Raw genomic sequence first — 16,177 nt, 5'->3', positions numbered from 1 at the left:
CTGTGAACCTAGCCTGAATATCTTTTCTGCTCTCAGAAGCCATCTTTTGCTAGGAAAGTGTTTTAAGGCTGTAATTCCTTATCAGTAAGGGTTGCGCTTTAGACTCCAATCCAGTATCAACCCAAACAGCAACAACCGCTTGCATACCCGATTAACTCTTTCAGGCAGAGAAGGAAAAAGGGGGCATAGCATAGTTGTTTGCTAGGCACTGTACACACGACTGGCTCATCATGTCACATATCACCTCGATGTATCCTTTAACTACTTGACGACCGCCCCACGCCAATGGGTATGGCCGTGGCGGCAGCCCCAGGACCGCCTAACGCCAATTGGCGTCAAGTCCTGGGGCTCTAATTTGCATGAGATCGCGTGCACGCTGCGCGCACATCTCATGCTCGGAGGGCGTAGCTCCGCCTCCTCTTCAGTCTCTGAGCGGCTATTGCCACTCGGGAGACAGTTAGACGGCATGATCGCCGTCTATTTACTTGTACAGCGCTGCGATCAGCAGCAGCGCTGTACTGGGGACAGCCGTGTGACACAGCTGTCCCCCCTGGGGGACAAGAGAGCGATCGGCTCTCATAGGCAGAAGCCTATGACAGCCGATCGCGTGATTGGCCGGCTGGGGGGAGGGAGGGAATTTGTTAAAAATAAAAAAGAAGAATTAGTAAAAAAAAACAAAACAAAAAAGTAACATAAATATTTATTGAAACATAAAAAAACACAAGGGGGGGGGGGGGGGGGCGATCAGACCCCACCAACAGAGAGCTCTGTTGGTGGGGTGAAAAGGGGGGGGGAGAATCACTTGTGTGCTGAGTTGTACGGGCCTGCAGCTATGCCTTAAAGCTGCAGTGGCCCATTTAGTTAAAGTTGCTCTGGTCTTTAGGGGGGTTTTCCACTGCAGTCCTCAAGTGGTTAAAGCAACACTGAATAAAATAAATATATATTTTTATCCCATTGGTTGGCTAATTTGAGGAATCGTACAGCAGTGTCCCTGAAAGGACTTATTGGTCCCTGAAATTTGAAATATTTCATTATACCACCAGCAGGTGTCAGCAGCAGCATGGCTGAAACTTATTTTAATGCATTTAAAATGTTATCTTATTCCACACTTCTAAAATGACTCCTATTCACAGAATAAAGAGCATAAATAAAAATATAGTTAGTGTGCAAATTGTTAAAGGGGAACCTTAGGAGGTGCTCGATAAACGTATGCTTCTAGTTAATTCAATTCTTGCAGTACAATTTAAAGGGACTCCGAGCAGTGCAGAAACTATGGAAAGATGCATACCATTTTGAAGCTCTCTTTCTCCTCTTTCCAACGACACATAAACCGCTGCCCTACGCCTTTTAGTTTTTGCTACTTTTGCGATCGAAATCACGGCAAACGCAATTTCGATCACGAAAATAACAAAAACTAAAAGGCGTAGAGCGGCGGTTTATGTGTCGTTGGAAAGAGGAAAAAGAAAGCTTCAAAATGGTATGCATCTTTCCATAGTTACTTTTATTACACAGGGCGACTTTTCCCCAAAGTTGGCAGCTCCATTCAGCAGCTCTCTTGTAAATTATCTGGATGACACTTGCAATAAAAAATATCTCTACTGCATCCTGATAGTGATTGTATGTCTGTCCCGGATTTACCTCACAGGAGCCTATAGGCACAGATGTCCTGGCACCTTAGGGCCCGTTCAGATCAGAAATGCGGATGGCCATGCGTGCGGAAACGCGTGCGGACCGCAACGCGTACGAACGCATGGCCATCCGCGTTTGTGTGCGTTGCGTGGCTGACCCCATCACTGAAAGTGAATGGGACAGCCACGCGTTTTTGCAAAATCTGCGTGCAGCATGCGTCCCCGGACCGCACAGGTCCGGAACGCATGCAGTGTGAACATCAGACATTGCACTCTATGCAATGTCTGATGTCGTGCGTTTTGGCCACCTGCACGCGTTTCCAAAACGCGGCTGGAAACGCGTGCAGTGTGAACGGGCCCCATCATTGGTGACCCTTAGCATTAGGTAGCCAGAGGTACCCTCAACATTAAGTAGCTTGAGGTGCCCCTGACTGAAGGGAGATCTGGTCAGTGGAATGCAGAGAGCTGGGTAAGTAACCTCCCCTTTACACTCTCATCAGAACTCTTTATAGGGAAGGAGCGAGGGAGGCGCTCGAAGAGGGGAGTGAGCCGCATTTCCATTATCCGGCGCCTGTAGGCATGTGCCTACAGTGCCTTATGGTAAATCCGGCCCTGCATTGTATATTATAACCTTGTCAGTCAACAGGAATAGTCTGAACAAGACTATTCCTGTCAGTTAGTGACATGAATTCATATATTTTGTAAAGTCCGTACCGTAGTTTAGGAAAATTGGGACATAGAGGAAGGAGGTGTGTGTGACACATATACACTTGGGGGGAGGGGCAGCGGGCATGATAGGATGATTTTTAATAGATTTCATGCTGAAATATATTGGAAATCAATCTGCAAAGTGTGGGCAAGCAATAGATCCCACTCTGATCAGATTTCATCAGAGCGGGATCTACCTAATGGCCAATCTGGTGGCCGGTTGAGCGATATATGTCCAGCTTTAGAATTTTGCCTGTTCAATTATGGATTTAGATAGGCTTTAAAGAAGAACTCCAGTGAACATTTTACTGTTGGCAGGTGATGTAGCTGCTGCATGGTTTTAAGCAGTTGGAAACAGCTGTAAACAGCTATTTCCCACAATGCAGCAAGGTTCACAGACAGGAAACTGACAAAAGTTTGAACTTTTCTTGTGGGAGGGGTTTCTTGTGGGAGGGGTTTCACCACAATATCAGTCATACAGCGCCCCCTGATGGTCTGTTTGTGAAAAGGAATAGATTTCTCATGTAAAAGGGGGTATCAGCTACTGATTGGGATAAAGTTCAATTTTTGGTCGGAGTTTCTCTTTAAGGCAAACCAGTGAAGGAAAAAAGATCCAAGTTATATACTCACCTCAGTAGATGGAAGCCTCTGGATGATCTGGTGGCTTCTACGATCCTCCTCCGTCCTAGCAATGCTTGCCAGGACCCCTTCTTCTTCACAGCTGCTCTCCTGTCCATGTACAAGCGGGGCTGCACTGCACAGAGCTGCTCATTCGAAGAAAAAGCCACACATGAGTGGCTCTGTGCTATTATGCAAGCACAGGTCATAGTGCAGTGCAGCAGCTCTTGTACATGAACGGTTGCGTGGCTGCAAAAATATATTGGACAAGCTCTTGTCAAATATGTTCATAGGGTAACGGTGTTGGATTAGTGAGGTCGAGGAGGATGGAGGGAGCCCTTGGACTATCCAAACGCCTGTCTCTAAAAAGGTAAGTATCTAGCTTGGAACTTTTTTCCCCCTTACCAGCCCAAACGTCTAAACTAAATAACACTCACAATACCAATAATGTTGAAAAAGATGTATTTTATGGTGCAACAGTCAAAGCCATAATAAACTATTTTGTAACATAGTTTACATACAATCACAGACATGCTAATTCCACATAGAATTCTTTGACAGAACTAGATTTACAATTAGGCAAACTTGGCATGAATTTATTGGTATCTTAAGCCAGTTTGGTCATAGCCACAAGCCTTATCCATACTCCTCCCCCCTCCCCCCCTAGGATCTGCAGACCTGGCAGAGGAGTGTCTCAGCATCCCGGGCCTTGCTTGGTGCGGCCAAACCTTCATCAGATGTGGCCATCCATCATTTCTTCTTCTTCCTCCTGCTGATGGATACCATGTAGCCATGTGCTCTTATACACAGAACATCATGTGTGTTTATCTACATCTAAAGTGAACCGCCCACTGACGGAAGATGCTCTATGCGTATTGCGCCAGACCCTTGTGTCCCATAACATTCAGGAAACATTATTTATTGCCTTTGAAATCCCTGTATATCTTTGGAAATCTGAAAGTCTATGAAAGTGTGACTCCACCTCTCCTGGCAAATCTGATGTTGGAAGACAAATCCAAGACAACTAAATATCAGATTCGCTTGGCAAATAAAATGAACTTTGTTTGTAGCCCATTTCGCAGGCAAAGCCCGCTTCCTCAGGCAATAGAAGGGGGTCATAAACAGCAGCTCGTAAGGAACAGGAGTAGCACCTCTCCTGTTCCTTACAAGCTACTGTTTGTGACCCCCTTCTATTGCCTGAGGAAGCGGGCTTTGCCTGCGAAACGTGTCGCACTTTTGGGGTACTCATAATAAATTTGTTTAAATTATTCAGACAGTTGTTTCGTGTCTGCTTTTCGGAGGTGAGTCCACCGCTGCCTCCCTAGCACGTTTAAAGTTTTTACTACGTTTTATCTGCTGGCGCCTCTGTTCTCTAGTCAACAGACCAATAGGTAAGTTTACAGGTGATTGTTTCCTTGACTCTGCTCCTTATCTTCGAGTCAAGCATAAATGGATTAGAAAAGACTGGAAAAGATTAGAATTAGTACATAATTTGCATCTGTTTTGCATTCTAGGCATGTATTTAGCCCCAGTGGGGCTCTGCATGCCTATGTTGGTTTTCATTTCTGGTGCAGCCTTGAGCGCTGTCATTTGTCTGCATGCAAAAATGGAGCTGGAAATGTGGGCATACCAGGCACTGCCATAGGCCGTAAGGGGAATTACGGCTATAGCAGCGCTCAGGCAGTCATTTGGGGGCTGGCAAAAGACAGAGCTCAAATTACAATAAAAAACAGTGTAATTCAGCCACCAGCATATAGCATATATATGATTAATAACATCTTAGCCCACAGTCCACGGCGCCCTGGAGGGGGGATAGTAATTAGCGCCACCAGGACTTTTGCAGGAGCAGGGTGAGACATTTTTTGGCATCACCCTGCGCTCAAATCTCCCAACGCCTGCATTACATGTACACCCTCATCTTCTCCTCTATAGTTTACTTGTAGATATGACAACTGTGATAACTGTGCAGCAGTGTACAGTAGCAACAGGCAGGAATCGTTAATTTCTCATTTGACTCAGTGGATATTTGGAATGCCTGTCTAGTTGAAAGAAACAGGCTATATATTATTTCCCCATCCCGTTCTGTTATAACAGATGCGTGAGAAGGTGGAGTGACCCTTTAAGGACCGTTAGAAATCCAAAGGCAATGCCATGCAAACCAGAAACACTAGTTTAAAATAACAGCAGTGAATCACACTCCAACAAATTCTAAAATAGAGAACAACAGCACCATACACTCTAACAGTGCTATAGAAAAATAAACTGTAGTTTTTCTTCACAATCTAGATCAGTACACGGTGACAATGAGCTAGAACTGGACCAAATGATACGACGATACTGTCCACTGCATAGCTATTGTGTACAGGTTATGTGACAGCTCTACTCAAATCGTGAATAGTCATCAATAGAAGAATGTTTCACGCATTTAAAGCCTAAGTCCAGACAAGTAAGATAAATAACATTATGCACCTTACGTACTTTAACAGGTCCTCTAATGTTCCAGCTGTAATAAAGCACGTACATATCAATACTGGTCGTTATCAGTCAAGGTCACATGATCACAGTTCACCTAGAAAAAGGGACTGTGGATGTAGCCAACAGACAGGTCCTGCATCTGGTGCAGACTGAGAATGGGGCTGGGCTTTCAGGCTATTGCTTACTGCATTTCACAACACTCATCTCCGAGTTCACAACACTCATGTCCGAGTGGAGCTGCTGAGCTTTTGCTCATAAGGAACCACCCACAGGTGGCCATTTTATTATGTTATCAATTTTACTTCACACTCAACATACCCAGCTCACATGATGTTATGCAACGTGATAAAGTATCACTATAGTAACTTTGTCAGCCATTATACACTGGTGTCTGAATCTTGGAGATTTGGGACAACAGGCATTGGGGAAACCTGGATAAAACAATTATATAAAACGTTTTGAATCAAAAGGCTAGCAAAAACTGATATTCACATTTTACACTGTATTTCAGCCTGGACTTGGGCTTCAAGCGTTTGTGTTTATGCTTTCTGCTGAATATCCCAAGATAATTATACTGATCATAAACATGACTCAGTCCCTGTTACCATAACTGGTGTACATCCCACCTTACTCCAGGATACATCAGGGTAGTTTCACTTTGGCAAGGACCAATAAACCTAAATGGAAATCTGTACAATAATACTATAAGTTCGACACTGAATTTGTATTTAATGTAGATCCCTTATCAGCTATTGTTTTCTTCCCTTTTTGGACTATAACATTTTATTACAGGATACCAGAGCGGAGGCAAAGCTACCTAAGGTAAGCACAGACGTACATTCATGCTAGATACACATACCTCTGTGCGGTGTCTGTTCCTCTCACTCCCCTCCAGTCCTCGTTATTACTCCAAAAAATGTGACTTTTTAGGCAGTAGTGCTGTTATGTTCCCTCCTCTTAAGGAGGAACTGTAGTGAAAATAACATAATGAATAATATTGCTTTTATTTTTACATTATTCATCTATAGATTATTTAGTCAGTGTTTGGCCATTGTAAAATTTTTCCTCTCCCTGATTCACATTCTGAAATGAATCACTGGTAGTGACATCTTTTGTTGTGCCAGGTGATCTGTACGTAATGTGCGTTACTGAGCGTTCTATGCACAGAGGGAGATACAGCTTGCTTGGCAGTTGGAAAAAGCCATTATTTCCCATAATACAACGAGGTTCACAGACAGCAAATTGTCAGGGCCATGGTCACGACATCGTACTGTGGGAGGGGTTTCACCACAATATCAGCCATAGAGATCCCCCTGATGATCTATTCGAGAAAAGGTAAAGATTCCTCGTGGGAAAAGGGGGCATCAGCTACTGAGTGGATTAAGTTAAATCCTTTTTAAGAGAAGTGAAGGGGTGGGGAAAAGGAGGGAATAAGAAGATAGAGTGAACATTTGAGTTTAGTCAAAAGTCAAATTTTTCAAGGAGTGATTGTGGAGACTGAGGGGAATGAGGAGAGGAATGGGCAGTGCACAGGGGTACGTGGATCACAGCATGCATTGTATTTCTCTCATAGATTCTTCCACAACGTATTGATAACGCGTCGATGAGAACGTCCCTTACAATATACTCCCATCATGGTTGCAATGGGATTATATTGTTTAACGCAACACACCACTGTAAAACTAGCCTTATTCCCCACTTAGCAGACAAGAAAGAGTACAAGTGGTGGGTCTGTAAAACGAGACAGGTAAAAAGACCAAATTACTGAAAAAAAAAGTGCAATTCAGATGCCAGCAATAGCTGGCAGCCGAACACCATTTTGCCCGTGACTACATGGCGGCCAGGAAGGGTAATAGTAACCAGGGGTGCTCGGATACCCCTTTTTAAAATCCGAATTGATTCGGATCCGGATACCCAGATATCCGGATCCAAATCGGATATCCGAATCCGAACTTTTTGGTATCCGAGTAAACTCGGATATCTGAACCCTATATCCTGGATATCTGTCCGGATTCGGATATCCATATAGAAAACCGGAAGTGAACTGAAAATGGCTTAAAATGCTTCCAAAAGTCTCTTTTGGAGGGGTGTCTCTCTATCTCTCTCTCTCGGCCTCGATGCCTGTGAAAGGGATTTTTGCCATTGAAGGTGATTTTGGGTTCTGCTCGGATATCTGAACTAACTATCCGCCCGGATTTCGGATGGGGAATCCGAGTTTGCTCGGATTGTTTGATCGAACTTTTAAAAATATCCGAATTGTTATTCAAAGTTCGTATAGTGGAAAAAGTTCGGATTATCTGGGTAGTTCGGATATCCGAAATCTTGCTGAGCACTCTGATAGTAACCGACGCCCCCGGGAATTGGCTTCACCCTGTGCCGAAATTTCCCGACACCCTTTTTACGTGTATGCCTGGAAAATGTGTGTATAGGTGTGCAGATAATCACAATTATAAAATGGGTTTCTAAATTAGAAAATGCAAAGTGAGAATTTGTCATTGCAATTTATACTGAACAACATCTGTGCCCTCAGAATTTAACATCTTTAATGTTTGGGTTTATTTGGCCTCTAAGAAGCACCTACCTGACTTACATACTAAGCAGCCCTTTCTACACTGCTGATTCATTTTAAGTTTAGTGGTCCGTGACAAAGGCTAATATCTAAAAGATTTTAATAATACTAAATAGCTTATTTCATCATGACTTAAATTTTCATACACAGAGCATAGGGTGATCCAGGAACAAAGCTTATTGTTTTCAAAATGGTGTGAATCCTCATAGAATACCACCGTCCATACCACTTATACAGTGGTGTACAGATACAGCATGTGTGATATTGCCATATACTTCATTTACTTGATGAACACATAAATAGAACCACTAAGGCGTGCAACCTGCCATTTAGTTACACCATGGAGAGAAGAAAAATTATATGAAAAGAGGTCATAGTGATGTAATGTGAAATTGACATACATTTGCATAAAGTAAATAAATAATATTACTTAGCACCTATTGGTATGAGATATGATTTGTCATGTAATAAACAGAGGTATGACGTGTCCCTTCATATCAGGAACAGCGTATGTATCATCTATACATTGAGGCAATTTCATTAAGACACAGTAAGTGAGAGGCTTAAAATGTATCTCAGCATCTCCAAGGCAGAGACTTCTAAAGTATAAAAATAAACTAAAATTCAGAAGATTCAAGTGGTGCTCATCCAAATTGTATTTGTTCCTGACGCACATAAGGACTGTTGCTGCAATTTTACACACAGATCTCTGAGGGCAATGCGTTGTAAAACAGGAGAGGTATTCAGCAAGAATTCTAGCATTGACTAACTTTGGGATGTTTGTGAAGAATTCAGGGAGGGGTCAGATTACTCGTACAGTCAGGAGAGTAAAGGGGCTGGACAAAGACAGGCAAATGGCATTTATGGTAGGCTCTTGTTCAATGTATTTTTTCCCATAATTTCTCACCTAGTAGATAACATTTCATCTTCTGCCTAAAATAAATTTTCAGTACTCTGCAATTAAAAAAAAAGTACCAAACGTAGGTGAAAAGTACTGTCAAATTTATTCTAATGCCTAGTACACACCATACAATTTTCTGTTAGATTTTTTTCTGTTAGATTTTCTGTTAGATTATTTTCTGTAAAGTACTGGTCGAGATTGGTCATTATCTCTGCTGCATTGTCTTCTGGTTATCTCCTGCTGAGTAGAACAATGCCTAATTGCTAGGCAGATAGATGGTTACATTGTTGGAAATGATCTATCTGGCAGGTAAATCTAAAGGTTCATACACACCTACCAACTATGGGCTTGATTCACAAAGCGGTGCTAACTGTTAGCACGCCTGTGAAAAACCCCTTAGCACGTCTAAACAAGCTTTTCGCGCATAAAACTTTACGCGCGCAAAACTTTATGCGCGTAACACTTTACGCGCGTACTGCACAGAGCACAGGGCGCACCGCGCGAAGTGCCCATTAAAGCCTATGGGACTTAGCGCGCGTAAAGAATTTAGACGTGCTAAGTAGGTTAGCACCGCTTTGTGAATCAAGCCCTATCTGTCTAACTATCTGCCAAACTTGTCTGTTAAGCCCCATACAACTTTTGTTGTGAAACAAGTTGAAACGACTAAAAAAAGTATTTTGCTATTGTTCAAAGAGCTGATAAGACTGATAAGAAGTCAATCCAACTGTTGGATTGACTTCTTATCAGTCTTATCAGCTTTTTGAACAATAGCAAAATACTTTTTTTAGTTGTTTCAAAACAAAAGCTGTTTGACAATTGAGCTGCATAAAAGACCACTGTTGAGTGTGTGAACTTGGGGCTTAACAGACAAGTTAGGCAGATAGTTGGACAGATAGTTGGTAGGTGTGTATGAACCTTAACAGAAAATTGTATGGTGTAGCATAAGTATTTTCATGCTTGCTGGTGGCTTAAAAGGCATTTTACTGAATGCAAAATATCACTTCAGAGAAAGCTTGGGACAAAAAGTGAATTGAATTAGGGCCTTAATATTCATGTCTTGCCTATCAGGATTGGATGATGCAGCTTTGGATCGTTAACATTGGTATAATAACCTCCTCCCTAATGGGACAATACAAAGGGAAGAAATGTCCTGTATGTGTCCTGTTTTTGTTTTTAGTAAATTATAAACTGTTTTTTTGTGAATTATTTGAATTTTAATGTGTAAGTGTACTTGTAGATAAGCGCGATTCAACAACTTAAAAATAGATCATCAAAGCATTTTATTTCAGTTATAGCTAATTTTAAATGATCAGCATTTCTGCAAGCAATGAACACAATCTAGTGCAGTTTTAACTGTAAAAAATAAGAGTGCCTTGCAGGATCTTAAAGGATACCCGAAGTGAAATGTGACATGATGAGATTGACATGTGTATGTACAGTGCCTAGCACACAAATAACTATTCTGTGTTGCTTTTTTTTTCTTTCTCTGCCTGAAAGAGTTAAATATCAGGTATGTAAGTGGCTGACTCAGTCCTGACTCAGACAGGAAGTGACTACAGTGTGACCCTCACTGATAAGAAATTTCCCCTTTTATCTCTTTCTTGCTCTCAGAAGCCATTTTCTGCTAGGAAAGTGTTTTATAGTTGGAATTTCTTATCAGTGAGGGTCACACTGTAGTCACTTCCTGTCTGAGTCAGGACTGAGTCAGCCACTTACATACCTGATATTTAACTCTTTCCGGCAGAGAAAGAAAAAAAGGAACACAGCATAGTTATTAGTGTGCTAGGAACTGTACATACCCATGTCTATCTCATCATGTCACATGTCAGTTCGGGTAGCCTTTAAAACAGGGCTAAAACCAGTAACATAAGTATACTGCGCTATACCTTACAGGCTTATTTTAGGACTTTTTAACTCTGCTTAAGTATAAGAACACCAAAACTTTCATGAACTCATTTCTTTTAACTTTTTTGAACTCTTTTCTTTTAACTTTTTTCATGAAAGAAAAAAAAATAATTGCAGTTTCAGGAAAACAGATTTTATTTTTGGATAGTTATGGTATGTAAGGGATTATAATCTCTTTTGGATTTTTATTGATGTCTGTGTCCGCCTCATTAGCATGACTTTCCATTACTTTTTATCCAAATGGAAAGTGGGAAAATATCTCTAAAGATGGCCACACACGTTACAATTTTTCTGTTCGGTTTTACTTTAATTTGATTAAAATGATCAGTTGTACCCAAAATTTTTTTTTTTTTTTTTTGTGAGATTGGACATGTTGAAAATTTCAGACCAACTTACCAATACTTATATGGTGTGTGATGGGTTTTTAAATTGTCTTCACCCAGAATAACTATTCAGGACATACCAGATGATGATGGATGGAATTATGAAAGAGTGTATGTATATGTATATTTATTTACTTATTTAAGTATTTATATAGCGCCGACATATTACGCAGCTCTGTAAAGAGTATATCGTTTTGCCACTAACTGTCCCTCAAAGCATGTATTCAGTGCAGCAAATACAGTACTGTGGCGTCTGCCTGCCTCACAATGCTGCCCCTCCCTCTCTAAGCAGTCTATGTGCTGCTGTGCAGGGGATTACCAGATACTAAGAAAAAGGAAGATTCCGATATATTAAAATCTAACAGCAGGCAATTGTAAAAAGGTAACACGTAATTTTTTCTCCCAAATTCATTGGCAAACATATTTGCTTTAGCAAACTTTAGGGACCATCATGTGGAGTTCACACTGTCCACAACGTTTTACAAGTTATATTTCTATTTCCTATTGTTATGTTTTTCTTTTTTGTTTGTAATCCTCCATCATTTCAATTTCAAATAGACAGAACAACTGGGTTTTTATGAACCAATATTCTCTTATTTATTCTTCTTTCACAATGTCTTCAAATTGCGTACGAGACGTGCAGGTACAAAACCAGAATTCCAATTCACATAAAAATACTTTAGGCAGTCTTTTTATGTGAATTGGAATTCTGGTTTTGTACCTACACGACTCGTCCGCAATTTGAAGACATTGTGAATGAAGAATAAATAAGAGAATATTGGTTCATAAAACCCCCGTTGTTCTGTCTATTTGAAATTGAAGTGTTGTAATAGTTAAGGGTGGAACCATACCATTTTTATCCTGTCAATACTCCTCCATCATTTCAAACAGATAGGTTGGTACAATGCTCAAAAACATTTTTTATGTTAGAACCACTTTCATGAAATACACACCTTTTGTTCTACTGCTGAGTATTGTTACAGCTATTATTAGTAACATAGATATGTATTTTGTTTATTTTTTAGTTTTTTACAGATGTGCACTCTTGTCTTAAAACCAGCCTGTATGCCTTTGGTGGTAATGGGAATGCAACACAGACTAAACTATCTGTAGAAAGAGAGTGATACAGCATGAAGCGACGACTGATTTCAGGAAACACTTTATCCAGCATTAAAGTATAACTGACCCGAGGCAAAGCTACCTAAAGTAAGCACAGAGGTATGTTTCATGCTGAAGCCACACATCTCTGTGAGTTGTCCATTCCTCTCCCATTTCCTACTCTTCCCTGCCCAGCAATCCCAAGTCCAGGAAAAAAGGTAAAAAAAACCCATACTACCTGATCCCGGGGGCTAGCCGGATCAGGTAGAGCCTCTTACTGCCACTCCCGTGGCCAGAAATCAGTACATTTTGTTTTTAGTGACCCTGTGTTCACAATGCTGAAGCTTGCATTGCTGCTTCTCCTCACAGAGCAGAGAGGCGGGGAGAGCCACAAAGGGGCGGGACAGAGGCAGGGAGAGACTTAGAGGAGAGGGATAGAGGCGGGGAGAGGTGCACAGAGGCAGGAAAGAAGCTCGAGGAGGAGGGGAAGGGGCATTTTGCAGGAGTGCGTTTCCTGCAAGGGACGTCCCTTCCCCGGTAATCTACCGGCAATCTGTTGTTGTCGGAGGTCCGCAGCAGAGAGACGGGGAGAGTGGCACACAATGGATACAGAGGCATGTCTCTGTGTCCCATTTGTATAAAAATGCCTTGGGTACACTTTATGAAGAGTGAACCAAGAAGGGAAAAGGAGGAAATCGGAAAGGGAAAGTAGGGAACACTGAGGCAAGCCAGCCTCATCCAGTCTGAAAATTTGAGATTAGGATGAAAGTACATTTTTTAAGTAATATTAAGTAATTAGTAATAAGTAATTATGGGAACCAGTAGGAATGAGAAGAGAAACAGACAACGCACAGGAGATTGTGGATTAAGCATGAACACACATCTGGGCTTACCTTAGCTTTGCCTTAGGTCGGGTATACTTTAAAGTTTGAGAGGTATAAATTAGTATAGTGCAGGGCAGGGGTCAGAAAACTTTTCTAGGATCAGCTTGAGTGTCTGTCTTCCTCCCTTCGAAAAATGAGCCCACTTTCCAGCAACGATCTCCATGGCGACAGCCGCGTCACGTGACACACTGGTATGTACTGAGGGCAGGTCACATGACGCCCCCGTTTCCATGGAGATTGGTGCTGAAGAGTGCGATTGGGTGAGTTGATTCTCTTAAAGGACGATGGGAGGGAGAAGGGGAGAGGAGCAGAATGCCGCCCTGTATCAGCCGCGGACCATAGTTTGCCCAGCCCTGGTGTAGAGCATAGAACTGGACGTCTCAGCATTACCAGCACAGCTCTAAGCTTGGCCATAGGGGTGTTTCATTTTAAAATCTATCTGCAATGAAGCATTATCAATCAATAAGCAGTTAGCAAATATATTGTAATATATTTTTTTCCCATTTACAACATAGCTTTTTATGGCACTAACAACTCCATAAGAAGAATGTTTAAGTTACTATACATTTGGAGACATGGTTGTCTAAAAGCTTACCAAGATGAACCTTTTGTATATCCCGCATTATGTGTGATATATTGCATTGGAGAAGCTCTGTATACTAATTTTATAGAGACAATAAACTATTTGTTAAAATGGTATGAAACCTTAGACATTCATTAGCAAGTTCTGGAAAACTTTGGTGAGGTGCAGTCATCTGTATTACTTTGTCAGTATTACAATTGTCATATTCCTTTGAAAGCTGCTCTATATATTGATTGCGACCCAGAATGCTTAGTGCACTCTCGGGTGACGCTACCTGGGGATGCGCCACCAAGATCATGGGACATTCCATTACAAAGAGGTCTCCATGCATGAGGAGCGGTGTATGCAGAAGTTCCTGGTCCGGCATCCTTCCTGACGATGCACAATCAGCACAGGGAAGAACCGCGCATCGTGATATGTGGGTGGATTTTCATTGATGGCCAGCTGGCTAGAATAAGAGCAGCATCGTTCATCTGGACACACACGTTCTGCTAGGCTGCTGCTGCGACTCCTCCAGAGGCCTGTCCTGTGGGATCCATGCAGCTGGCATAGGGAGAAGCGACTGGTGCTGAGGGAGAGATGAGATGGCCCCCCACTACAGCTGTGCATAGCATGGCGAGAGAAGATAGAAGAGCTGCTGGATGCTCTGTTGCAGCCTTCGCAATTACGCAGGACACCGCTGTACCCACAGGCAGAGTAGCCATTGCATAGCGAGGCATCTGTTAAGTCCATCAGCACGGCCTCAGAGTAGCTCGGAATTAGCTGCCGGTTTGTGCAGATATGCCATTCTAGTTCTGTACTGTCAAAGGTACTGACTCGTGGCATTCTGAATCGATATATAGGTTCCTCTGTCACTGCTGTAGGCCTATAATCTATCCCTAGAAGTTTTTCGATATGATAATGAACATGAGCAGTTCGATACTCAATAAAAACCCTTAAGGGCCATGATAGCATGAGTAAGGCCGCTGCCCAGAACGCATAATGAGACACATACCAAGGGAGCTGCTCTAGGTTAACATAAGCAATCACCAGCTCTTTAAAGTCCACATTTTTGAGCTGCATTCCTTCCCTTGCCTCCATATAGTCATCCAATCCTTCAATCTCTGTGAAGAAGCGGGCACGCTGGGTAAGGTAAGAGTTTTCTGACTCCAGGTTGGCAAAGCTGAAGCACTTGGTGAACTTAAGTTTGGTGGCCGGGTGGCGATCTAGGTCCAACAAGTCTTTGGAAATATCTTTTATGCCACAATGAGAATATTCAAACTCCGCTTCAGCCACGTGAGTGTTCACTCGTTCATGGTAGACCTGAGTAGTAGTATAGGCATCACCATGACGGTAGCGGGTGACTTGTCTGGTGCGTCTGACAAAGTGGTAGCTTATGGCCTTCCACCATATGCAAGGGGTAGCTTGGCGCATACGCTGTATCTGATCATAGACGCTGCTGATATCAGCTCTATGTTGGAGTTCACTTTTGGCATGACAGTGCCAACATTCTACTAGATAAACCACATAGAGCATTGCTAGGAAGGCCAGAGGAATGTAGACATAACCATCTGAGCAAGGACTGCCATGGTAGATCATGGATCTGCCCTTAAGAGAACTGTCAAAACTGAGTTTTGTGACACTGGTAACCTGGCACCAAGTGACAGCACAAAGGCATACAACCATGAGAATGGAGAGAAGGAGACATTTCCAGTGAGACTCCCGGCACATAGAGGCGCTCAGGGATTGCTTCTCTGGGCGTTGCTGTTGGAAGTCAAAGAAAAAAAAATATGTTAGAGAAAGTAAACAAAACATATTAAACAAGACTGCACCCTGCAAACAACTAACAGTGCAAGAACACTATTATAAAGTAGACAAATTAGTGTTAACACTTTCCAATCTATTTAACAGATCACCCACATCCCCCCAGCACTTACTTTTATATCCGTTGTGCGGGGGCATGTAGGTGAACTGTCTGTGCTGCTGTAGGGGATCTTGGTGGTATCTCTACCATATTGCGCTAGTGTGAGGGCTGACTCATCCATTGCCAGGGGGGGGGGGGGTTGGAACCAGTGCTAGCTTGAGCGCCAAAGTTTGGACCCCACAAGGCACATTGGTGTGATGCATAATTGCATGGTGAAGTGTGGTGCTTATGGGGATCAAGTTGTTGGACTTCGTCCAACACTTTGATCATAGTGGCTGATGCCTTGCCGAACTAGATCTGGTGTCGACGCAGGAATCCACATCATTTTTATAAAATGTTGTGCAGTGCCACATGGTGGGGCTGGTGGTGATCAAAGTGTTGGAGCAAGTCCAACACTTTTGTCCAAAGGAGCTTACGCTGTGTCAGATTATATCAGACAAGTGTGCTTCCAGCGGCAACCCTATAGTCCTTGTTGGACTATTGACTGTGGAACTCCATATGCCATTGGTGTAAGGAGAACAG

The 16,177-nt window shown here is 42.4% G+C and overlaps 1 protein-coding gene across 1 annotated transcript; it reads right to left on the bottom strand.

Annotated features, from left to right (window-relative positions):
* Positions 1–14,061: 14,061 nt before the first annotated feature.
* LOC137533612 (transmembrane protein 151B) lies at positions 14,062–15,776 on the bottom strand. The gene is made up of 2 exons (XM_068254957.1): positions 15,669–15,776; positions 14,062–15,495 (listed from the first exon to the last, which is right to left on the bottom strand). Exons 1-2 carry the CDS (start codon positions 15,774–15,776, stop codon positions 14,062–14,064), a joined length of 1,542 nt encoding a protein of 513 aa, XP_068111058.1.
* Positions 15,777–16,177: the final 401 nt, after the last annotated feature.

The sequence above is a fragment of the Hyperolius riggenbachi genome, chromosome 9 (genome assembly GCF_040937935.1).
Source record: "Hyperolius riggenbachi isolate aHypRig1 chromosome 9, aHypRig1.pri, whole genome shotgun sequence".
NCBI classification, from domain to species: domain Eukaryota; kingdom Metazoa; phylum Chordata; class Amphibia; order Anura; family Hyperoliidae; genus Hyperolius; species Hyperolius riggenbachi.
Note: the sequence above shows the minus strand (reverse complement) of the source record. Positions and strands in the feature narration are given on the sequence as shown.